Source organism: Ictalurus punctatus, chromosome 9, assembly GCF_001660625.3.
Source record: "Ictalurus punctatus breed USDA103 chromosome 9, Coco_2.0, whole genome shotgun sequence".
Lineage (NCBI taxonomy): Eukaryota > Metazoa > Chordata > Actinopteri > Siluriformes > Ictaluridae > Ictalurus > Ictalurus punctatus.
Window position 1 is genome coordinate 22319705 of NC_030424.2, and position 25714 is coordinate 22345418.

The 25714-nt window shown below is 38.7% G+C and overlaps 1 protein-coding gene across 2 annotated transcripts in view; it reads right to left on the bottom strand.

Annotated features, from left to right (window-relative positions):
* Window positions 1-5545: 5545 nt before the first annotated feature.
* Window positions 5546-25714, bottom strand: part of LOC108270173 (peroxidasin) — a 70496-nt gene continuing 50327 nt past the window's right edge. The window contains exons 13-23 of one of the 2 annotated variants that reach the window (XM_017476585.3): window positions 23964-24076; window positions 23704-23860; window positions 22481-22589; window positions 18831-18988; window positions 17141-18644; window positions 16902-17036; window positions 14265-14473; window positions 12104-12218; window positions 11812-11941; window positions 10118-10231; window positions 5546-7740 (exon numbers count right to left, since the gene is read on the bottom strand). In XM_017476585.3, the coding sequence (XP_017332074.1) occupies window positions 7606-7740; window positions 10118-10231; window positions 11812-11941; window positions 12104-12218; window positions 14265-14473; window positions 16902-17036; window positions 17141-18644; window positions 18831-18988; window positions 22481-22589; window positions 23704-23860; window positions 23964-24076 (2879 nt within the window). In that variant the 3' untranslated portion in view covers window positions 5546-7605. Of the gene's footprint in view, window positions 7741-10117; window positions 10232-11811; window positions 11942-12103; window positions 12219-12566; window positions 12822-14264; window positions 14474-16901; window positions 17037-17140; window positions 18645-18830; window positions 18989-22480; window positions 22590-23703; window positions 23861-23963; window positions 24077-25714 lie in introns of those variants that run through there. The other variant, XR_008396952.1, reaches the window with a different exon arrangement.

Consider the following 25714-nt stretch of genomic DNA (forward strand, 5'->3'; position numbering starts at 1 on the left):
CCCTGTAACAGTCACAGGTAAAGCTGTAATTGACAGTTGAAGACGGGAAAAAGACCAAGCGATGTTGTTTTCAATCTTCAACTATCCAGTTTCCTGAACCTGTACCCAGTATAGCATCAGAATCCTGTTCTAGGTAGACACAAGTGGAACCCAGTGGGGTCTTCTGCTGTTGTAACCCATCTGCCTCAAGTTGTATAGAGTTTAGTAAAGAGTTTTGTAAAGACTGGTTATTTGAGTTACCGTAGCCTTCCTGTCAGCTCAAACCAGTCTGGCCATTCTCCTCTGACCTGACTCATCAACAAAACTTATAAAAGCGCTGCTCACTGGATGTTTTTTCCACAATTCTTTATAAACCTTAGATACTGTTGTGCATAAAAATCTCAGAAGATCAACAGTTTCTGAAATACTCAAACCTGGCACCAGCAACCATGCCACATTCAAATTCACTGAGATCACTTATTATTCCCCATTCTGATGTTTCTGAAGCTCTTGATCTGTATCTGCATGATTTTATGTGCTACACTGCTGGCGCATGATTGGGTTACTGGAGTCTGCAGGAAATGAGCAGGGGTATGGGTGTTCTTATTAAGTGGCCAGTGAGTGCACATAAGCAGTTATAAATGAAAAGCTAAATGAAAGCGATACAGCATCACCAAACTCAGAATATCACTCCTGTTTATGCTACATATTCAGTGTACATTTATGGTATAAAGATGGACTTGATTCAATATGTTTGAGCACTACTGATGAGGAGGTCCATATGAAGAGAGAAAGAAAACAACCTGCAGCTGGAGCAGGGTCAACATTTCTTTTTGATCTGACTCGTGTATGTATTTCTGCCTTTGATCACTTGACGCTTTTATGTAGTGTTCAAAAGAGCTGTTGGAGATTATCCTGTATTGAATAAAATACTATTTTCATTTTAGTCAAAACATTTCAAGTGGACTATAATGAGCACATGGCTGGTCAGTTTCCTACATTCCTTACATACTTTCTGAGGAGGAAAATATTGTGAGTATACCTTAATTACAAGGATGAAATATTGGAAAATAATATATTTATACAGTTCTAGATAGCAGAAACAGGAAACTGTTTGCTTCACCTGGTTATGTAAGATATTGTTGTATGGAACAGCCTTGAATTCTAGATCAGGATCCTGATGGGACAAAGAAACATGCTTCTTTGTGTAAATATCAAAATACAATGAATTCAATAACAGGACAAAAACAGCAACAGTGAATATAACCAGCAGTTGTCTCACCTCCTTCAGTCCCCCATATAAGCTCTACAGCATCAGTAGTGAATATATTGAAAGTATGGGAACAGCAAGGCCAATTCTATATTTTTCGCTATACTGAACACATTTAGGTTTGAGATCAAAAGACGAATATGAAATGACAGATCAGAATTTCAGCTTTAATTTCCTACTATTTACATCGAGATGTGTTAGACATCTTAGAACATGGCACCTTTTGACTGAACCCAGCCATTTTTTCAAATGAGCATAATATTGGAATTCTTTGACTGATTGGTGTTTCTTGCACTCAGGTGTGCCCTGTTAGATTGATTGTTTAAAGAATTAATAGCTCTGAATGCCCACTCTTGGTTTGAGCCCTAGGTTTCACCTGTGAAGACTGCATTTCTTGTTAAAAAGGATAAACCGACAGGAAGACCAGAGAGCTGTCTGTGGGAGAAAAGCAATCCATTTTGAAGCTGAGAAAAACGGGAAAATCAATCAGAGCGTGGGTATGGCAATACAACAATTTGGAATATCCTGAAAAAGAAAGAAAACAGAAAGAATATGTCTGGTGTACTAACAACCAGACATGGAACAGGTTCGCCAAGGAAAACAACAGCAGTTGATGACAAACAAAAACCTAAAAACAACAGTTAGTGACATCACCAACAACCTTCTCAGGGCAGGGGTGAAGGTATCACAATCTACCGTTCGAAGCAAACCTCAAGTACATAAATATAGAGGCCATACCACAAGACGCAAAGCACTCATCAGCAGTAAGAATCAGAAATCCAGAATGGAATTGGCAAAGAAATATAGACATGAGCCACAGAATTTCTGGAACCAAGATTACCCTCTACCAAAATGATGGAAAGGCCAAATTGTGGAAAAAGAAAGGATCTGCTCATGATCCAAAACACAGAAGTTCATCCGTCAAGCATGGTGGAGGTAGTGTCATGGCTTGGGCTTGTATGGCTACTTCTGGAATGGACTCACTAATCTTTATTGATGATGTAACACATGATAGTTGCAGCTGAATGAATTTAGAAGTCTACAGAAACATTCTGTCTGCCACTTTACAGAGAAATGCATCCAATATAATTGGGAGGAACTTCATCATGTAGCAAGAATATGACCCAAAACACACTGTCAACACAACAAAGAACTTCATCAGGGAAAAAATTGGAAAGTTTTAGACTGGACAAATCAATCACCAGACCTTAATCCAGCTGAGCAGCATTTCACCTCCTGAAAAAGACACTGAAAGGGAGAACCCCCCCGAAACAAACAACAATGAAAAAAGCTGCAGTACAAGCCTGGAAAAGCAAGACAAAAGAAAAATGCAACAGTCGGATGATGTCATTGGGTCACCGGATTGATGCAGTTATTGAAAGCAAGGGATATGCAACCAAATATTAAGTCTTATTTACTTTAATTTACTTTATGGCTGTCTGTTCCTATACTTTTGCTCACCTAAAAAAAGTTGTTTAATACATCTAGATGTAAATATGCGTAAATGTAAGCTGAAATGCTGATCTATCGTCCCATATTCAGAATACAATTGCTGTTCCAATACTGTACTGGGGACTGTAGTAGAGCTGCTTTATGCCATAACATCAGACAATCCTGGCAAACTGACAACTGCAGCCTGCCAATGATGTCCCTATTTTTCTTGTCACCATATTTGAGACATTTATCCTGTACTCGCTAACATCATCTTTAAATGAAGGGCTTTTTAAACGTGACCTGACCGGGTATGGCACCAACAGGACCTCATCAACTCTTTCTAACAAGGAAATCTAAAAAGGAAAAAAAATAAAAAATTACATATAATTGTTCAAATGGTGACACGTTTTGTAGGGAGACATTTATTTAACAATGCCAACACTTTGTAACAGCCAGTTTTCCACCACAGGAAAGTATTCAGGACAGAGGACTTCCTCTGTTTCTTAGTAACATGACAAGCTGCCATTTTTGTCTTTTGGCAAGACAAAGAAAAAAAAAAGAAGCTGGTTAGTGTTAGTGGGAAAAGAAACTAACTTGTCTTGTGAAATTTCTGCAAATGTCGTGCAGACATGATTAAAAACTGATTTTAAAAAAGTATGACATCATTCTTTAGTTAATAAAAAAAAGTGGGGCGTAAGATGAATAAAACACTTGTATGTGATTATAGGAAAATTATCAAGTTTGGGTAGTAACAGTAACGTCGCTTTGTGTTCAACCCACCACCTTTGATTATCAAATTACAACAGAACAGCCTGTTGTGTTTAATTCCTTGCACAACACATTTCTTTAGCCCTTTCATGCATGAATTATGAAATCCTTATCAAAGATTTTTTTTTCTGTGTTTTTACTCTTCTTTAGGCATAACATTTTTTTTAACCTTCATTTTACTTTTACATACATTTTTCAATAAGTTTGTGAAGTGTCCACTCCAGTGGACTGCATGCGTTCAAAGAATTACTCCAGTGGCAGTTATGCAGTTATTCTATTGAAATCCTTGCAATAGCCAGAAAATGCCTTTTGCATAGCTGTTCACTGTAGTGACCACTATGCATGAAAGGGCTAATTACACAACCTATAATTGTAGTTTGTCCAGAAAGTTCTCCCTCAGTATAACTGTAACAGGCAGATTCACAACACACTTTTTTTTTTTTTTTGCAAAAGCATTGCAAAAGAAAGTGTGAAGAAAGTTGTCTACATGTCTACAATAGTGAAATAGTACATTTGAACTTGTTCTTTTACATACTGTGTAACACTGAAATCAAAGTGAGTAGGTAAGTAAGTAAATTTTATTGATATAGCAAATTTAAACATAGCAAAGCTGACCGAAGTGCTGAACAGAGTAATAAAAAGTTCAATAGAAAACAGAATAAAACCAAATAGAGACAGACAATAAACAATAGTAAAAACTAGATTTAAACGCCTGGGAGAAGAGATACACTTTCAGGCTCTTTTTAAAAATGATAATATAAAGTGCAAGACGGATATCTATTGGCAATTGATTCCATAAACTAGGAGCAGCAACTGAAAAAGCTCTATCCCCATTAGTTTTTAAACAGCATCGAAGGACATGCAAAAGAAACCTATCAGAAGATCTTAAAAATCTGTTAGATGAATGTGGTGTAAGAAGATCTTTGAGATAAGATGGAACGTGATCATTAGGAGTTTTAAAGACAAACAACAGTATCTTAAACTGGATCCTAAAATGGACCGGGAGCCAATGGAGAGAGGATAAAACTGGGGTGACGTGATAAAATTTCTTTGCTTTGGTCAACAGCCTTACAACTACATTCTGAACTATCTGGACACGAACAAGAGATGAATGAGGAAGACCCAAATACAATGAATTACAATAATCTAAGCGCGACGTGATGAAAGCTTCTCCTTCTCCAAATCTTGGAAAAAGAAAAATGTCTTAAGTTTAGAAATAATCTGTAATTGGTAAAAACTATTCTTAACGACTGAATTTGTTTGCTTGGTTAAGCATAATTCTGAGTCCAGAATGATACCAAGGGTCCTAACCTGGGAAGAAATTGAGGGGAAGTGATTACGAAGCTCATTAATGAGACCATCTCTCAATCTCGGGGGACCAAAAACAATTACTTTGATTTTGTCTTCGTTAAGATGGAGAAAGTTATTCGTTAACCATTTTTTTTTATATCGTCGAGCTATTCGAAGGAATACCTCCATATTAGAGATCACCATGGTCATTTACTTGAAACTCCCTTATAATGGATGTCCACTTCCGTCCAAGCATTTTTAAGATATGCAGGCTGTATATTGTTCAAATCTACAACTGTTGCACTCTAACAAGTGTTTTGCTGAGACAAAGAAAGTCTTATCAAACATGTTCTTATGAGGTTTTATCCAACGTTTCAACACTGGAGCAATACAGTAAATTGTAATTCCAGTTATGTTCGCTTTTGTGAACTGAAGATTTTGTGGTGTCCACATTGACTCAGGAGGAGACTGATAGTTGGTAACACAAACAACAAATTCACCCATTTAAAAAGTTGCTCCATATCTAAAGGGACCAAATTATATAGATTCAGATTTCAACTGACTAGAGAATTTAGGGATGATGGGGATTGCAAAAATACATTTTGCAAAACTTTTACCGACAGTCCTAACAACCGCCCATTGAAAAAAAAAAATTCCTTTGTAATAACATTTATGGTAGATTGAGATTAGGTTTAAAATGCCTGGATTTGCCAAAATCTTTCATTTCAATGTCTTCCACTGTACTTGATTAGATATACGTAAATGGTATTGGAAGTTGAGAGTTGTAAAAAAAACCTAAAAACATTTTTATGTCAAGTGTGTTCATTTTATTATTGTTGAGAGGCATACAATACAGTGCAAACAATCTTTGGCAGAAATACAATACAAAATATCAGGAAATCATTCTGACCCCTGGGTTCAGTTTGTTCAGTCGTGCAGGGCAGTGCATTGCATTGCATATGGGCAGTTTGGGGCAGAGGTCAGAGTCTGGGGTAATAGTGTTGAATGAGAACTGAAATTAGTCTGGAGCATGGGAACACAGAGAGCACAGAGGAACAGCAAGCCCTCTTCGTTAAGTTGCGGGGAGGCAGAATAAAGAAAGCAAGCAGATACACAATAACAAACAAAAAATAATACTACAATTTTGCTGTTCGCTAGAAACACAATTACCCAACACTACATTCCAAGTCTTACAACCTGCAAAATATACCACATGCTGGCCAATCAGAGACCAAGACATACCCTGTGAGTAACTGAACTGTTAATGTGCCTGTTAGTAAATTTGGGATTTTCGGTTATTCTTATGGCTTCCACAGTATTATTCTTCTGTTTCACATAAAAACATTGCCTCTCTTCTATTTCATATGGCTTTAATTTGAGCAAAATTAAGGTCAGAGTGTGTCACATTCTCTAACATGACGTCAGCGCTGTTCACATGCCTTCTACTAATTCCAGAGAAAAAACCTTCAGCCAAATGTTCTGACTATATACAGGCAAGCCACAGAGAGAGGGAAATGAGCAAAGACTGGAAGTCACGGGTTACCTTATATAAGGCTATTTCTGAGTTGGGTGAGTAGAGGGGGTGAAAAATAGACAGGGAGTGTTGATCTACATGCCATCAGGTCTCTATACTCTAACATAATCCACTACATCTATAAATAAAATAAACAAAGGAAGGGCAGTGAATGACAGTGAAATGGAGCAGACCCTTACATCGCAATAAAGAATGATCCAAGAGTAATGTACAGCCAATTCCTCCAGGAAATGACCAAAAAAAAACTGCACAGAGGAAATCATGCTGACATGAGCATGAAATCTGTGCAGCACTCTAATGAGGCAATGCCCTTCTTCAACACTGTGGTGAACCTGTTCAAACAGAGATGGGACTCGCTGGCAGTAAACCTTTCCGAAACAGGCTGGAAATACTGCACTGGTGAGCAAGATGTCTACAGACCAATGTGTTTAACTGAAACTAACATTGCGAGATCCTGATGTAACACTATCTAGCACAAAGGCCTATTTACCTCAGCTACTACACTTCTGCCCCTGTGAAATGTTTAGTGTCAGGGAAAAACAAGCAATTATGAAAAGCACCAGATGTTAACCAGTTGCTACTAGAACGAAACATTTGGTGATCAGTAGACTTTCTTCAATTACAAATATATTTTTCAATATATTCACATTATCTTCATATACAAGAGATTGATACAAAGGTGGATGCATGTGTAAAGTTATATACTCATTAAATGATAAGAAAGCACCATAAAAGTTTAGTAAAAGCTGGAGTAACTCTAGTATTTTTTTTCCTATAAAATGTCTTTTGTATAATTATGAAACCAGGAACACCCTTGGAAGGCACATACTGAGTGTGCATAACATTTTGCATACTGTGTAAAAACATTGTAGAAAGAAAAAAAAAGTAGAAAGCAATACCTATATATGTATTAATGTTGGGGAAGTAGCACCATTTGCCATCTCTGACCTGAGAACGCTTTTTAGAGACTATGTGACTGATAACGGATTAGTTCAAGCTCGATTTGTACTGTAATCCTTTCTCTTCAGTGCACACGATGGGGCAGGAAGGGTCAGGCCAACACATCCGGTGGTCTCTAAAGGCCTGTGGTCCCTTTGGTCAGGCCTGATAGAGGAAGAGATGAAGAAAACATCCTCTAGGCATTCATCTGTTCATCCATTGATTCATCTGTTATTTTAAAAGTGGATAATGTGGCAACATGGGCAGCTCATGGCATGCCTGGAGATATGGGGTTAAAAAACAACAAAACGAAATAAAAACAGTCAGGCATGTAGATGCGGCAGGTCGCATCGGTTAAGTCTCGTCTTTGAATGCTTCGGTGTTCCTGAGGTTATACGTGATGTTCTTCGGCCTGCTTTTTTGATGGCTGTTCGAGGCACACAGGACAGCAAACACCTTTCAGTGTCTCAGGCTTTGGACATGATGTTTGCGGACACTTCTCCACAAAACATGTCACCTGGCCCTCCTAATGCACACAGGAGAATTCAGAAAAAATTAGAGGAGAGGAAGTGAGGGGAGGAGGGGGGAAAAAAAAAATTCAGTCATCAAACTCCACTGCGTGCTTTAGTGAGACAAGAGTTATATTCGGCATTTTTACAGGCAAGTGAAGCTGAACAAAACCACTGGTTGTTTTTTGCGATAAGACATCAAAGCTTTTTTGGGGAAAAGCAGTAAGGGAAAAGGTTAAAATTCGGTTAGCCACCATTTGAAAAGAATGTCACTTGGCACATGGGTGAAGGGCTGGGAAGGCAGTGTGGCACCATTAAATCCTCTCTGGGCACGATTGATAACAGCAGAAATTAGTGTGTTAGCCAGAGAGACACACAATACCCAAGACCCCCACACACAGAGCTACTGAAATAACACAGATGTGAGGTTGGCGTGAGTATGGGCGAGACAAAGGCTTGATGGCGTAGAGTGACATTTTGTTAAGCCACTCTGAAAGAACAGGCTCTATACGCACTCCTCATTTATTACCTCTGCCTTTTTGTCAATTTTCAAATAGCAGGTAGTACCATGCAATGACATCAGTTGTTTGTGGGGAAGAAAGTCAAATCAAAATAACCACATGTGTGATTTAGTTCCTTTGTCTTCTTTCCATGTTGCACACAGCCAGTTTAACCCACTACACTCGCTTCCTGATGTTAACTGAACACAGATTCAGCGGTGAATTTTGAAAGGACACACAGGGATCAACAGTTTCACCACAGCACTGTACACTTTTCCCTTGAATCTGAAAGTGTTCACACATTTCTTTTATATATATATTAGCAGCTTTGACAGCTGAGCCAACTATAATTCAAATCCCAGGTATACACTACCAGTCAAAAGTTTGGAGACACTTGACTGAAATGTTTCTCATGATCTTAAAAACTTTTTGATCTGAAGGTGTGTGCCGACGTATTCATTACTTTCATTAGAAAACTAACATTTTATTTACAATTTTTATTATTTTTTTTAAATGGATAACTTAATGGATGAGTGTATTATTCTGAAAAGCAGCCAATAAGTGTGGAGCGTAGGTGGGAACTCCTTTAATACTGTTTAAAAAGCATCTCCGAGCGATTCCTCAAGAAATCGGTTGAGAAAATGCCAAGAATACATTTCTGGAAATTCTAGGCAAAAAGGAGGTCTACTTTGAAGATGATAAAATATGAAATTATTAAAAACATTTATTTTGGATTTGGAACATAATTCCCATAGTTTCATTTGTGTTACTACAGAGTTTTGATGACTTTATTATTATTCTAAAATGTAGGAAAAAAAATAAATAAAGAATGAGTATGTCTAAACTTTTGACCGCTCGCGTATATTAATGCACTCGTTCTAAGAACTGAACATTTATAATAACAGTTCATTCACAGGGACTTGTATGGACACTCCACATAATCTAAGCCAAAGCATAAACAGATTAAAAACCACGTTGTTATTTAACAGAAAACAAAAAGTATAATCGTTGATGTGGTGAAGTTTTCTGTTACGGAGATGTTTACTTAACGTTTACGGAAGGAGTCTCTAATGTGAGGGCTTTGTAAGAGTCAGGACTTTGAGCTTTATCTTGGTAACATGACAAGCTGCATTGCCTTATAAACTTCAAGAGAGGCTGGTGAAGGAACGACTCTTTATAGCTATTACAAAGTAAGTCATAACAGGAACTAACCTGTTTCACAGAAGTTCTACAACATTAAATGTGACTGTTGAACTGTATGACATGTCATTCATTAATAGATATAAACTTGTAAGTGGTGGCAAACTGTTGTGGTAGAACAGGAATAACATTTTACAGGACATGCTATTATAGGAAAATAATCCACTTCTAGGTGGTAACATATCGCTGGCTGCAATCCTGTTGTTGTTTACTATTCCTTTTCCGGTTACAACATGCCCTATTGTGCTTTATTCCTTATGTAATTTTCCTGCAGTTGAGCACAACACCTAGTGCAGACTATATTTGATCTCCTATTTTTCATTAGCTCCAACAGTGGATTAAATGCCATGTAAACCGTGACACTCTGCCCTTTAAAAAGGTGACTGGCTCTATACAGGAATATTTTATTAGCTGCCTTGTTGCCAGGACATGGAAACTACATACAGCTAATTCTATTATATTCCAAAATTTACATGACTGGAATATTAGTTCGATTCACAATTTTATAATGGAGGTAGTGTGATGTTACAGTGTGATTTTATAGTGATTCAATAAACAGTGTTTCACAGTGGCCTTTAAAAAGGTGTCATATGATAAAGAATGGTATATTAAATTATGTATTTTTGATACTAGGCGCTGTTAAGGAACCTCCAGTCCACAGGACTGCTTGAATACATGGACGTGGTATACGTACTCTGCACTCGCATGTGGTGCAGGGGTCTTTCTTCCAGGCCTCTCTGTTCCCCCGCTGTCTTCCCTCTTCATCAGTGCAGTCTGTCTTACTCAGACGGACTTCAAGTCTTTTTATCTACAGGACACATGATGTGAGGGAGTACAAGTCATAACCTTTTAGCGCCTCTGCCTTAATCAGTGCTGGTCACATTAAAAACTGGAAAAATTAAGCCTTCATTAGTAATGCAGCAAAGCCATCTGTAAACCATATGCTTTAACTCAACAGACGACCAGCACAGTCAACATATATCTCTATGTACAGTACTGTGCAAATGTTTTAGGCACCCTATTTTTTTTTTTTTTTTTTGCACCAACTTTGTTATAGATTTTTTTATTTTATGACTTCTACATTATTGAGTCAGTACAAAAACATTTTAGATTCCCAAACATTAGTTTTCTAGCACAAAATTAAATTTTTACACAAAAGTGTTTGCATGTCAGTAAAGAAAGCAGCATATTATGTAAGAGACACTTTTCAGACATAAAACATAATGAAGGCTGCTGGGTTTTGCTGCAAAGATAAGAAGCAAGTGTGACAGTCAAAGTCTCCAGAAGAACCGTAATGCAAGATGCTCAATAAAACTTACAGCTCATTTCCTTATAAAACTGCACTAACTGTACCCAAGACTACTGTTTTTATTTTTTTTTTGTCACACCAAATATTGACTTTGCTTCATTTACTTCTGTTTACTGCTCTTTACTGTATTTCACATTTAATTTCATTATTTTGAAGGCATCTTTGCTCTACAGTATTTCTTCACATGTGCCTAAAACATACTGCAGAGTACTGTATGTTCTTGATAATAAGGCTTAAAATAAGAATCATGTTTCTGAAGTTCAAGGCTATATAATCCATTCAGTCTCTCGCTTTGCTGATGCCTTAATTAAAGCCATGTGTTTGAAATGTAGATTCGCCTACAGCACTGAAACTCTTAAAATGTCCAAATGTGCAGGGCTATCTGATCCTGATCCTGTTTCTGTTCAAACAGTGCCAACCCATCTCATCAACTCTCTAGAGCAGGGGTGCAGTCCTGCAGAGCTGGAGAGCAGAGAAGTTGAGTAATTTTCCTGCTCTAATAAACATGGTAATTGACTGGTTTTCCAGGAATGAAACTGGCACCCTGCTTCAGAGCTATTCTGAAATAATGCAGAATTTGTGTAGTCTTCAGTACAAAGCTCGTCTTATGCCAGGACATCTGCCTGGTGCTGGATCTCTTTACAAATGAGATATGTGAATTGTGGAAACTGTTCCAAAATTTCTGCATATCCTTGCACAATAGATCTATTAATCCATTGCCCTTCAATTAGTCTGCTAATGCTTTTGGATTTGAGGTTTCACCACAGAGAGATTTAATAAGATTATGCATATTTTACAGGCGATTATTATTATGATGCAAAAATATAATACAATTCTACTTTTTTTGTATGGCTTCGGCATTTGCAGAGGAAAAACGACCATAGACGTATTACGAAGGTGGTTGTTTTGCTGAAAGTATACCAATGCCTTTACTCCTCTGCTGCATCATTAATGCGTTTAAAGATTTACAAGTCACAGTTAAAGTACAACTGCCCCATATTGTTCAGAACATGACACCTATGTGGAACTTTTCTCTGTTTAAAAACCCTTTTCATCTTTAACCCAGAGTCCAGTCTCACCTGCTTTCGTAAACTAGTGATCGTCTTCTGCATGTCCATAACAAAGTCCTGGAAGTCATTTACTGGCGGTTCAGTGTTTGACTTTGAGGAAAGAGTTGCATTTATGATGGTTCTGTCATCATCAATATGGCTGAAAAACAAAATGGTATAATAAATTCATTTTTAACTATATTTTGCTATAGGTCGTATAGGCTAGATTTCAGAAAGCCTACGCATTTATGTTTAATAACATTTCTAAAACTTTATGTAATCAGGATAAAAGTTTCAAAAGAAATTTAAGCATGAGACTGACCTGTGATCATCCTGCAACTTTCTAGAAGGATTCTCGTCTACGTAGCTGTGCTCCACTGACCGGCGGCCTCTGAAGTGATAGGACAGGGCATTGAACTGACCTTTGGTGCGGCAGTCTGTGGATTTGAGCATTATTGCACATCACTGACAGTAGAAAGAATACAATGCTGCTTTCATGCAGCAACAATACATATAGTGTGAAATCTGCAAGTAGTGAAAAATAAAGCCCTCCAGAATCATTGGCACCAGTCATAAAACATTTACATTTACTGCATTTGGCAGATGCCTTTATACATTACAGATACGCTTTGAAGTCTCTATAAATAAATACATCCTGATACTGGTTCACTTGGTCCCAGACTAAAAATACCATCAGTCAAAAAACTCTGTTGGGGAGGTATAATAAAGAAAGAAAAGCACACAGACTGCAGAATTTTAAACATTTAAAGTGCTAATTTAAGTACTTTAGGAAGAAGTAGGTCTTTAGACATCGTTTGAAGACAGCCAGTGACTCAGCTGTTCGGACATCTAGGGGAAGTTCATTCCACCACCTAGGTGCCAGAACAGTGAAGAGTCTTGATGCATGCCTTCCTTGTACCCTGAGAGATGGTGGGACCAGTCGAGTGGTGCCAGAGGATCGGAGAAAGTGTGGTGCAGTGCAGGGTGTGATAAGTGCTTTGAGGTAAGGGGTTGCTGGTCCACAGAAATGATCAAAACGACTGTATAAAATAAACATTAAACACAATAATTTAAAAAAAATCACTTAAACAATAGGAAAGACTGTTCTAAAATTGAACTCTTTGTTCTAACAGTCTGACAGACAGGCCTGAAAAGATCAATCCCAACCATTCATCTTAAATTCCGCAAGAATAGGAATAAATATATATACAAAATGTTTTTTTTTTTTTGATGTTCACTTTTCAAATCATATATAATTAAACTTAATTAAACATAAAAGATGCTTCTCAATCTGGTTGACTTTCATAACACCCATAAGATTATACTTCTGTGTCCATTCATTCAAAAGAAAGCAAATGATTACTGCCTAAGCCTGAGATAATGACTCAGCTGATTCCAGCACCAATTAAATAACTCAATGGATCATAACACATGAATGATTTTGTAAATGTTTTCTTTCTTGGCTCACTATTCATGCTCGATGGCATTTCTTTGCTAGGCCTAAGCACTCCAGGTCCCAAAACATCTGCAATTGCTCACATTTAAAAATAATGCATGTTTAACTTAGTCAAGACTGTAGAAAGAACAATACATACATATAAAAATGCCTACCTGTACACAGAGGTGGGTAGTAACGTGCTAGATTTACTCCGGTACATTTACTTGAGTAACTTTTTAAAAAAAATCTTGTAACTTGTTATCTAGTAGCCAGTAACTTGCTACTTGAGTAGTCTTCTCATTGGATACTTTATTACTCCTAGTTCGCACTTATATAGCGCTTTTTTAACCTTAGCAGTTCCAAAGCTGTGTCTCATTCACCCATTCACACACCAATGGAAGCAGAGCTGCCATGCAAGGCGCTAACTTGCCATCGGGAGCAACTTATGGTTCAGTGTCTTGCCCAAGGACACTTCGGCATGTGGAGTCATGTGGGCCGGGAACCGAACCGCCAACCCTACGATTAGTGGACAACCCGCTCTACCACCGGAACCACAGCCGCCCTCTTACTCAAGCAATGATTAACATTACTACTTTTACTGATATTGAGTAATTATTTTTTTTTTATACGTAGTTTTACTTGCACTTGAGTAATTATTTTCGTCTACTCTACCCACCTCTGACTGTATAATGTAAGCAATACATCAAGGTTTCTAGAGTATAGTTCATGTGAAACAAGCAATTTAAAAGAAAGAACTGGATCGCACAGGAACCCTTATGACATTATCATTACTGCATCGTTGACAGTTAGCCTCTCTATTCTCACATGAACATCTTTTCAGTGATATTCCAAATGAAGGGATTTTAAGTAAACAACAGACTGTGAGTCATTCTAATCAGAATGCAACTATGTAAGCAGACTAGACGATCACAAACAAAATTAGACACATCAATCATAATGAAAGTTTATTCATGTGTGGAAAGATGTAAAACAGCGTTGGTGTAGACAGAGTTTATAAAGATTATAATCTCGTCCTTGTACGTACCTTCACAGCAGTCCTGCCACATCCGCAGGTCGATCTTGGGCACATCCTCACAGTTTCCATATGCTCGAGGGAACTCTGCCACAGTGAAGACGTCAGACTGAATGCGGGTAATGTTGTCTCCGTTGTCACACAGCACCCGGGTGAGAGATGCCTGCTTCAGCTGAGTCAACTGAGCTGGGCTAAACACACCAGGGTTCTCGTACCAGAATCTGGAAAAAAACAAACATGAAACAGAACAAAGAAATGATGTACTAAAATATAGTTATAACAGTATAGCATGGGAAAGAAATCAGAAACAGTGAAACTGTGTATAATGTAAAGAGTAAAGCACAACAGGCTTTAGAGGTGAACCGATAGTGGATTTTATAGTGGTGCTTAAAAATTTGTGAACCCTTTAGAATTTTCCATATATCTGCAGAAATATGACCTAAAACATCATTGGAATGGAACCCAATTAAAGAAATAAGTCAAAAATAATATATTTGGTAATTTATTTATTGAGGAAAATGATCCAATATTACATATCTGTGGGTGGTAAAAATATGTGAACTGTTAGGATTAGCAGTTTAATTTGAAGGTGAAATTAGAGTCAGGTGTTTTCAATCAATGGGATGACAATCAGGTGTGAGTGAGTGCACTGTTTTATTTAAAGAGCAGGGATCTATAAAAGTCTGATGTTCACAACACATGTTTGTGGATGTGTATCATGGCACGAACAAATAAGATTTCTGTGGAACTCAGAAAAAGAGCTGTTGATGCTCATCAAGCTGGAAAAGGCTACAAAACCATCTCTAAAGTGTTTGGACTCCACCAATGCACAGTCAGGCAGATTGTGTACAGATGGAAGAAATTGAAGACCACTGTTGCCCACCCCAGAAGTGATCAATCAACAAAGATCACTCCAAGAACAAGACGGGTAATAGTCACGAGGTCTCAAAGGAGCCAGGGTTACTTCTAAGCAACTAAAGGCCTCTCTCACATTGGCTAATGTTAATGTTCATGAGTCCACCATCTGGAGAACACTGAACAACAATGGTGTGCATGGCATGGTTGCATGGAGAAAACCACTGCTCTCCAATAAAACCCCCATTGCTGCCTGTCTGAAGTTTGCTAAAGATCATGTGGACAAGCCAGAAGGCTGTTGGAAAAATATTTTGTTGATAGATGAGACCAAAATAAAATTTCTGTATTCAATAAGAAGGGTTATGTTTGGAGAAGGGAAAACCAGCATAACAACCTTATCCCATCTGTGACACATGTTGGTGGTAGTATCATGGTTTAGGCCTGCTTTGCTGAATCTGGGTCAGGACGACTTACCATCATTGATGAAACAATGAATTCTGAAGTATACCAGTGTATTCTACGGGAAAATGTCAGGACATCTGTACATGAACTGAATCTCAAGAGAAAGTGGGTCATGCAGCAAGACAATGACCCTAAGCACACAAGTTGTTCTACCAAAGAATGGTTAAAAAATAATAGAGTTAATGTTTTGTAATGGTCAAGTCAAAGTCCTGGCCTTCATCCAATAGAAATGTTGTGGAAGGACCTGAAGCAATCGGTTCATTGAGGAAACCCACGAACATCCCGGAGTTGAAGCTGTTCTATACTGAGGAATGGGCTGAAATTCCTCCAAGCAGATGTACAGGACTGATCAACAGTTACTGGAAATGTTTAGTTGCAGTTATTGCTGCACAAGGTGGTCACACCAGATACTGAAAGCAAAGGTTCACAAACTTTTGCCACTCACAGAAAGGTAATATTACACCATTTTCCGCAATAAATAAATGACCAATGTAATATTTTTTGTCTCATTTCTTTAATTGGGTTCTCTTCATCTACTTTTAGGACTTGTGCAAAAATCTGATGATGTTTTAGGTCATTTTTATGCAGATATATAGAAAATTCTAAAGGGTTCACAAACTTTCAAGCCCCATTATACCTATACCGAAAGTTGGGTAGTACTTGCAGATGACCGATTAATCAACTGATAGCTTTTAAAATTGATAGTGAATGAAAACATAACACTCAAAGTAAAATATTGCTGAACTTTATTACACAGATAAACAGCACTGACTGTACCAGGAAAAAGTACTGTACTTTTTAAATGATATAAATATCTGAATATTAATATATATTGATTACTAATAAATATTAAAGTGAATAAAAGCTATATATCCAAACAGAACCATAAAGTAACACACCAAATAACAAATAAAAATAGAGACATCCAAACATAATCAAAAAACACTTCAAATAACACACCAAAATATGTCCGTGTTTTTATTTTGCCTCTAGAGGCCGTGCTTGTGCTGTATAAATACAGTGTTTCCTTCTCAGCCAACTCAGACGCAACCGGGAAAAACTAATGGTGTGGGTTTTTGCAGATAACCGATAGTTCCAGCAATTGGTTATTGGTGTTGATTAATTGACAAAACTGATCAATCGGTCGACCTCAAACAGGTATACTGTTATAGGACACCAATCACCATTTTAAAAAAAAGTTTTACTTATATTCCTAACACTATACAGTTTGAAAAAAATGGAGGAGCTAAACCTATTAATTACAAACATCACATTAAAGTTATAACTGCAGTTATACATATGAGAGATCAGTAATTAAAACATGCAGTTTACCTGTCACCGTCTCTGAGCCGCTTAAACTGTGCAGCCAGAAGACACATGAGAGTCGGCCCCAGTCTGCTCCCAGGAACAAGATCCTCAGCCATCAAAGCAGGGAACAGATCGATGTTCAACGGTGTGCCATAGAGCCTGGGATCACATACAACCCAACAAATCAGCACTAGCCAACGATTAGTAAAACAATACACATGAATATTTAACAGGCTATATGAATGAATTTATCACGCATATACTCCTCAAGCTTCTCCCGAACGGTGGAACTGTGAATTTCATTTCTCAGGTCATCAAAAGTGTGTGCTGAGGTGAGATTGCAGAACACTCTGTAGTCATTGTAGGGAGGGATGCCATGGTCACGTCCTCTTTGGATGTTTATTGCAGCGAGGTCCAACGCCACAGCATGGGCCATGGAGAAAAGGCGCTCTGTCAGCTCGGTGTTGAGCAGCTGTGTGGATACTCGCATCTTTCCTGCCACGCCAAACAGTCCACGCAACAGGGGGTCGATGCCTCCCTCGTTTACAATACGGAAGGGCGAGAAGAAAGCCTTGTGCAGAGCTATGTGGCCTTGCTGGATGGGCTGGAAATTTTCACCTAACCGGTACAAAATGGGATTGATGAGGGTGTGGCCAAAGCGGAATGCAGCTGTGGCGAAGGCGTTAAAGATTCCTGCGTTGACGTTGGGGTCGTAGCCGCGGTAGCTGCCCATCATTTTCATGCCGGCTTCACCTAGTATTTTGGGCAGCCAGTGACTGTAGGTGATGTGCTGCATCTGGGCGCCCACGATCTTGCGTGCCTCGTGGTAAATGGTGTCTCCATCCCAGTGCGGGTTGAGGCGCAGCAGCTCTCTGGCGATACGGTTATGCTCACGGAACCACACCGTGTGCATGGCTGTGAGGCCCAACTGCTCGTTGGCACGGTGATCCCCAGCCAGGAAGCAAGGAATGGGGCTCTCGTTCTCGTCACGCATGCACTCTGTGGGTGGCCCACTGGCGAAAGGCAGCAGCGGTTTTCCCGTGCGCTGGACAATACCTTGCCGCAGCATGCCCCGATGTCCGGCCCGGTCTCGTATCTCATCTGCTTCATGATGCGAGCTGCCGTACACATTGGAAGCATCAATGTAGGACGTCAGTTGGTTGATCTGCTCGCGAGGGTACACCGAGTTCATGAGCAGTGAAGTCATGCCACTACCACACACTGGGCTCGAGCGGACAAAGAACATGCAGCGGGCATCGGTCCTCCGTTGCCGTGGATCATCGCGTGGGAACATGACAGGGAAGCAGGGCGGGTCATTGGTACAGACCGATGTGCACAGCTGGCCATCGGAGAAACGAGACTGACTGAGTGCTACTACGGTGGAGTCCAGGTCATGATCCAGGAACTGGCCCCACTGCATGAGCATGTGTGTGTATCGCTCGTCAGGAGTAATCCTCTCTGTGCCTATCATGGTGGTGGAGACGAGGCGTGGCAGAGGCAGATAAAAGCCATTGTGGAGTCTCTCTGTGGCACCGCGTGGCAAGTTGAAGCCGTTGTCATAGACAGACTTTAACAAGCGTTCGAAGGCGGTGAGCGAGGCGCCCCACATGGGGTGCTGCAGGTTGTTGCATGTGCCATCATGGCTGCGGTACTTCTGATGGAAGCAGATGTCGGAGCAGTTGTTGAAGCGGCGGTGAGCTGTACAGCCGGACAGGTTCGCGATCATGTCCAAGAAGCGTGGCGACACCAGGTCATTGTAACGGAAAGCTAAGATGTGAATAGTGAAATAGTGAAAAAACAAAGCAGAGTTCATATTGATAGTATATGAAGTGATAAAATCACATAACCACCAGACACTCAAAACTTATAATTCCAAGGTCATGAAATGTTAATATCCAAATATTCTTTTTAACATGGTTACATTTTAAACTGTGTCAACATTTTATGAGATACCTGTCCCATTGGTGTCCACCATCAGGCCCTGGTTGACATGCCGCTGAATGAGGAGGAGAGTTTGCTCAAAGATCTCTCCGGCTCGGGCCTGTTCCACTGTGTAAGGGTCGCGTGGATAGCGGAACAATGCCAGCAGCTCACCAGGAGTGCGGGGGGAGCTGCATGAGATAAAAAGCCAGACACAAATATGTTAAATATAAACGGAAATGCCATTATAAATGGGAGCAGTATGATGGACACGTTCGGTAAGATTCTGCACTAACAATTGGAAGATTATTAATTCAAATTTCAGGCCCTGCAAGACAGTCACTCTTAGGCCCTTAAGCAAAACCCTCACTTGCATCTTACCTCAACTGTCTGGTTGTGGATAAAAAAAATGTGTGCCAAATTACTAAATACAAAATAATCCAGATTTGGGGGAACCATGCAATTTAAGTATCAATTTATCGATCTGAAGGCACCCTGGCAACCCCTCCTGTCATTACGAGAAAATTAAATAATAAAAGTAAAAAATCAGCCAATTTCTGTTTGGGAAAAAAAGTGATGGATTATTACTACGGTGCTCTGTCCTTTACACTTATTGGCCTTTTAAAAATGAATGGAGCCACTGTGTAACAGTGATGCTAAAAATCACTAATCCTTATGGCCCACAGTGAATGCACCAAGCAGTTAATTCATCTGTCAGACTGTAAGAGTTAACTCCCTAGAGCTGGAACACTGACAGAGAGCTCAGCCAGGAAATTATAGAATACCAAACCTCTAGACAATTATCACTAGTCCTGTGCATTATTAGATTAGAGCTGAAGGGATTGAGTGAGTGTAGAGTTGCTATTCAGCAGAGAGCAAACATACAACTGACAGATTCCTACGAAACGTAGCCATTATACACTGTACTGTGTGAGAAATAACACAACAGACTGTGCTGCGATACACAAAATAATGCACACTGGACTAGTGAGATCATGGATACAAGCGGAATATGTTTATATTTATATAACAGCCAATAATTCAATTCAATTTTATTTGTATAGAGCTTTTAACAATGGAGGAGCTTTACAGAAGCATATAAGCACAGGATAGAGATTTTAAATGTGTGACTTTATCCCTATTGAGCAAGCCGGTATTGACGGTGGCGAGGAAAAACTCCCTAAGATGTTAAGAGGAAGAAACCTTGAGAGGAACCAGATTCAGAAGGGAACCCATCCTCATATGGGTAACAACGGACAGTGTAAAAGCAAAGGAAAGTTCATTATGGTTTAATATGAAGTCTGTTTGTTGAACTAGTCTACTGTTCAAAGGAGACCCGAGTGCAAAAATTACAATTTTTTATTTATCAATGACAACATGTTTTTTAACTGCTTATAGTTATATATAATGTTATGTAACTATAAGGCTATAAACAGCTGTTCCCTCACCGGACTCTCCTGAACTCTGTCTTGAAGTTGTTGAGACAAACCTTGTGTGACTCAGAAACCAGAAATCACAAATTGCACTGTTCTGGAGACTCTCGCACGTCTGGAAACTTACTGAATCTAGCGCTGACACCCAAAAGTGTTCCAATAAATGCTCACATGATATGTTTTTCTTTGTTAAACAACACTGTTTATTGTTAGTTGTTACTATAGGAACAATAAAGTTAGAACTACAGCATTAATATAAACATATTATTTATGTTACAGCCGGAACTACTGTCAGTGCTGCTGTTATATAAAATTAACACACACCTTCAGATTTGACAAATCAACTGCCTTGTAGTATAATGTTCAATAATTTATACTGTTAAATGTAAAATTTTAAATTGTTAAATCGATTATTTGCAATTAGTGGCTTATAACTCTGAAAATGTAACAAAAAAGATGCCAGTCAAATGGTTTTGAACCCCTGCAGTTTATGTTTCATCGCAGATTATACCACAGTGTGGTTCAATTCTCTAATCTGATTGGTCAGTAGGTGTGCACTATTTTTGTATAACAGCATGGCTCTGACAGTAGCACTGGCCATAACATTAATGATAGTTGGTTCTAATACATTATTGTTTCTATAGTAACAGCATACAAATGATAGTTCACATAATTTAAGTCTAATAATAAACGGTTTAAAAAAAAAAAACTTTATTTAACAAAGTAAAAGATGTGTATTAGTTGATGTAGTGGAATTTTGTTTTTTTTATGGAAGGAGTCTCAATTGTAACCGCTTTGTAACAGTCAATGTTTACTAGCACAGGAAAGTCTGGGACAGAGGCATGTATGCTTAGAGGCTGAGAGAGAGAGAGAGAGAGAGAGAGAGAGAGAGAGAGAGAGGAAGAAAGAAAGAGAGAAATAGAAGCTGGTATAATAGTACGGTCTGGAGTGTGTTATTCTGTACTTAGTCACAGACCAAACAAAATGATACAGAGTAGCAAATAAATAAAGAAGCTAAATCTGCACACGTGGCGGGGTGACCCATTAAGCCTATAGATAAAAAAAATAAAAAATCACAGAAGTATTACTATTAACTGTAACACAACGAAAAAAACTCCACGACTGGAGATTTTATGAATGGCTACTGAAATAACATTTAATGGTGTGAGAAACTCTATTACTGTAATGCTATATGAATCATTATACTATCATTATACTATTGCTTATTGCAGTGTATTGATGCACATATAGCTCATGCCATTTTTGATATGATACTGATATATACAAATCCAATTCTCACATCCTCACAGTAATCGAGTGACCCTGCAAGCTTGCAAATGCTTAACATCGCAGTCACAATTTCGGGTGTAATGACTGGACTTGGCTTGATGCATTGATAAAAAAAAAAACAACAACAACACTGAAATGAATCGAGGCAAAAATAGATTATTTTCGCTTGTAAATAGATTATTAGTGAAAAAACACAGTCAGTGCGTGTAAATAAATTTCATATTTGTGTAAGTAGTCTAGGAAGATGATTTGTCTGTAACTCTGATACTTAAATGCAAATGAATGAAAGTTCTACCTCAGATTCTGAACAAAGTACTTTGATCAGAGGCTATTAAATAGTATTGTATTGCAGCACAGTGTTATTGTTAAATATTGAATCATTGCCTTATGAATTAAAATCATACTGTACTTTATCTTATTGTAAAAGACTCAGTGTTATCATAAAAAAATATTCAATCTTCATCTTAAGAATTGAAATCATATTATTTCGTGGGGAGGCCTGAGGTTTACACCCCTAGTCACGATGGCGACAATGTCAAATCTAATCTATCTTTCTGGCCAGGGTCTGTCCCTTGATACATCTACTTGATACTTCCTGATTTAAACTGTGGAACTTGTGTTCGTTATGCGTTCATGCTGTTTATATTTCTTTGGAAGTTACTTTGGCAGCCATTTCTCCAAAACAGCGCACTAAATGACTTAAACAAACCTTCAGCGGCCTTTTCCTTAGACACACAAACACTGCACATGTTCCTGAACAGGCTGGCATTGCCTTTTGCAGCACAGCATGTGCAATCCAACAGCTGACAAGAGTTTAAACTGCAGCTTTCCTAACATAACAGTCAGACCGACCATCAGCCAAGGTAAATTCCTCAAGCATTACACGAGCATGACTCATGAGAATAAGAAGTGCTTTCATATGCCTAAGTGACGTTATATATGTAATGATTCTGCGCTCACCCGTCAAAGAGTTGCCTCCTGGTGGAATCAATGGCGCTGTCTATGCTGCGGATGGCTTCCTCGAGAGACGTCGAGACAAACGGATCTCCCTCTCTGCTTACCTGCGGTACTGAAGAAGAAGACGAGAAAAACAACGATGAGCCACACAAAATGTGCTGCGCGACTGGGGGAGATAAGAATCCACACAGAAAACTACTCCCTGTTAAGTGAGCCAGAAAGAAAACTGTTGTCTAGACTCCCCTGCATCTTTTCAGAGCACTATTACCAGGCAAAGAGGCACAATTGTTTGATATACTAAATACTTTTATTTTGTACGAATGATTAATCCCATATGAGCTATGGCCTGAAATATATCTAACACTGAACAGATTTATAATAGCACCCGTATAAAGGCAGAGGTTCATCCAAGAGTTGTTTAGATAATAGCGATATAATGTAGTAAATTTCAAGGCTGATTTTGTCTGAGAATAACATTTCTGATATCATTTGAAATATATATAACATTGTACCGCTGAGCTGCTGAATTCTCGAATCTGATTTGTTTTCTGCTGCAAGGCAAATCACAGGTTTATATTAATACACTTGTTCTCATACGTCATCGTTTCTATAGTAACAAGTCACTTACAGGGACTTGTATGGTGGCTTCTCTACGTAAACACATTTAAAAATGTGTGTCATTGGGAATCCAGGGAAGTTCTCTCTGAGAAGATGTTTATGGATTGAGTCTCCAGTGGTAAGAGCTTTGTAAAAGTCAGAGGTAAAGCTCTTAACTTAATTATCTGACATGGAAAAGTCTTCAGGATGAAGAGCTTAAGAGTTTCTTGATAACATAAGAAACTGTAAATTTTTGGCTTATGAATTTTAAGAGAGACAGAGTGAGAGAGTGAGAGAGTGAAAAAAAAAGACACGGGTCAATTTTTATGGCTGCTATAACTTAAGTGATACCAGGAAATACAGTAAATGTTTCATAACCAATAAAAATTATGATGCATTGTTCTTTCAAAAATCACACCACCCTGACATGATTATTTTAGTATAACAGTACGCCCAATCATATTTTATTTCCCTTACTTAAGGAAGGAAACCAAAGAACCTGGATAAATACGACAGATAAATATGACAATAGATAAATATGGCTCCACCAAACTAATAAAATATCACTGACAGGAAAACTGAAAAAAGGGTGTCCAGTCCATAACAATAAGAAAAACCCAGTTTCATACCTTGCACAGTTAGAATCATGCTAGCGGATGAGTATCCAATGGAGTTACGAGCCACACACTCATAACGCCCCCCATCAGCAAGACCCACATCATTCACCCCCAGATAACCATCGGGGTTGATGTGAAACTTCCCACTCTCTGTCACCTGAACACCGTCCTGCACATCACAGTGAGAGAACAATGAGAAAGAGCACAAGATGAAAGGAAAGAGGTCTGGCCAAAAGTATGCAAAAGGCACAGCAGAAGGGATCCGGGCTCACCTTGTTCCAGGTGATGACTGGTGGGGGCTCTCCATGAGCGCTGCATGGAATCTGGACATCATTACCAGACTCCACAGTCATGTCCCTTGGAGCATTTGTGAAAACAGGCGTTACTGATGATTTAAAAACATGTGTTAATGATTACAGCTCGCAAGGCGTCCACAGTGAATCACATGCAACAAACACAGAATTAAAAATTCACACAACGTGAAAAAGCTCGTTATTACACAAAGAACTGTGCAATCTTAGCATTATGTGCTTCTTGTTATTATTATTGAACAAATACAACTTTTGAACTGCGTCTAAGACAGAAACACTTGAATAAAAATGATTTGAATTGAGAATTCTCAGCTCATCACTCTCTAGAAGTCTTAGAGCACAAACGCCTGGAGATGTTATTCTTCCTTATTTATGCTTTTCCTACTACTTCCAGCCACACTTTGATGTTTCTGTTAACAAACGTGACTACATAGAAAACATCTTGTCATGTGGGAATTACAAAGCCATGTGCTTTCCTGGGCTGTCCCATAAGCCTGTAATTTCACTTAAGAGCTGGTTTAAGACTCACACAGGTCTCCTGCCACATGTCTGTCATTGAGATTTTACGGGCGCATTGTTGCGGTAATTGCCACCCTCCTTTGTATGTAAACGACAAATGAGCTCGAGGGGTCGACTCCCAGCCTTCCTTGCTCTGTCTTAACTTTTAAACCCTCCAGAATCTCTGCCTGCTTAGAAAGAGTTCAAATGAAGAATTTCACAGAATCAAGCACGTAGAGCTTATTAAATCTTTAACTGTCTGTTCTGTAAATGAAACCTTGACGTCATGTCTAACAACCTGGCTATTACACGGATCATGGTTTAAAATTGGATTTCGGTTTCTTGCCGCCCCTTGAAATATTTGCATGGAAACTGGTCAAAACCTTGATTATGATTTAGACGAAAATTTTCAAATGCCAGTTTGGAGCAGCCCTGCATTGCACTGTTGGCTGTCTTTCATGCTCTAATTAGATTTGCTTTTTTAAAATGGTGAGATCAGGCAAAAGAATATGCATTGCAGACTCTGTGTTTACTTTTGCAGATTTTAACAGATGCCTTGATCCAAAGCGACTTACAGCAGTGCTTTGTAGTCTCCATCAGAAACGTATCCTCAAGCTAGTACAAATACCTCAGAGACTAAGGATACTATCAAACTACAGCCTCGTTAGGGAGGAGTTAATTACAATGTGCTGTATGAGCGTCATATCTAACTGCTCAATCATGCCACCATGACAAATGAATCCTCCCATTCGCATGACATTTTTGTTGCGCCCCTCGGGATCCCAGTCCCGACGTACACCTCTAGTCTCAATCAGATGTGCAAAAAAGAAAAAACCTTGAATAATGTATCACCTATTTGAATCCGTATTTGTATGCATTTAGAAAACTTGATCTGATTATTCTAAATAGCAGATACTTACATTGCTAAAATGATGGTATGACTAATTGTTTTTGGTCAATCTCATATATTTTCCTTGCTTAACCCAATGTATATGCAAGTTCACAAAATGCATATACATCTTTGCTGTTCCATTAAATATGGTACACAATCAACCTACATTTTAGCTTGTGAATTCACAAGTCATGAAACTCAGGCAGTAAAAGACGGGTGGGAATCCCCTCTGTTGCCAACAGTCTTGGCAAATCGAATCATACAGAATCTGGTCTCTTTCTATCTTATTGTTTATGTAGCCTTGCAGGAAAATCAGCACACA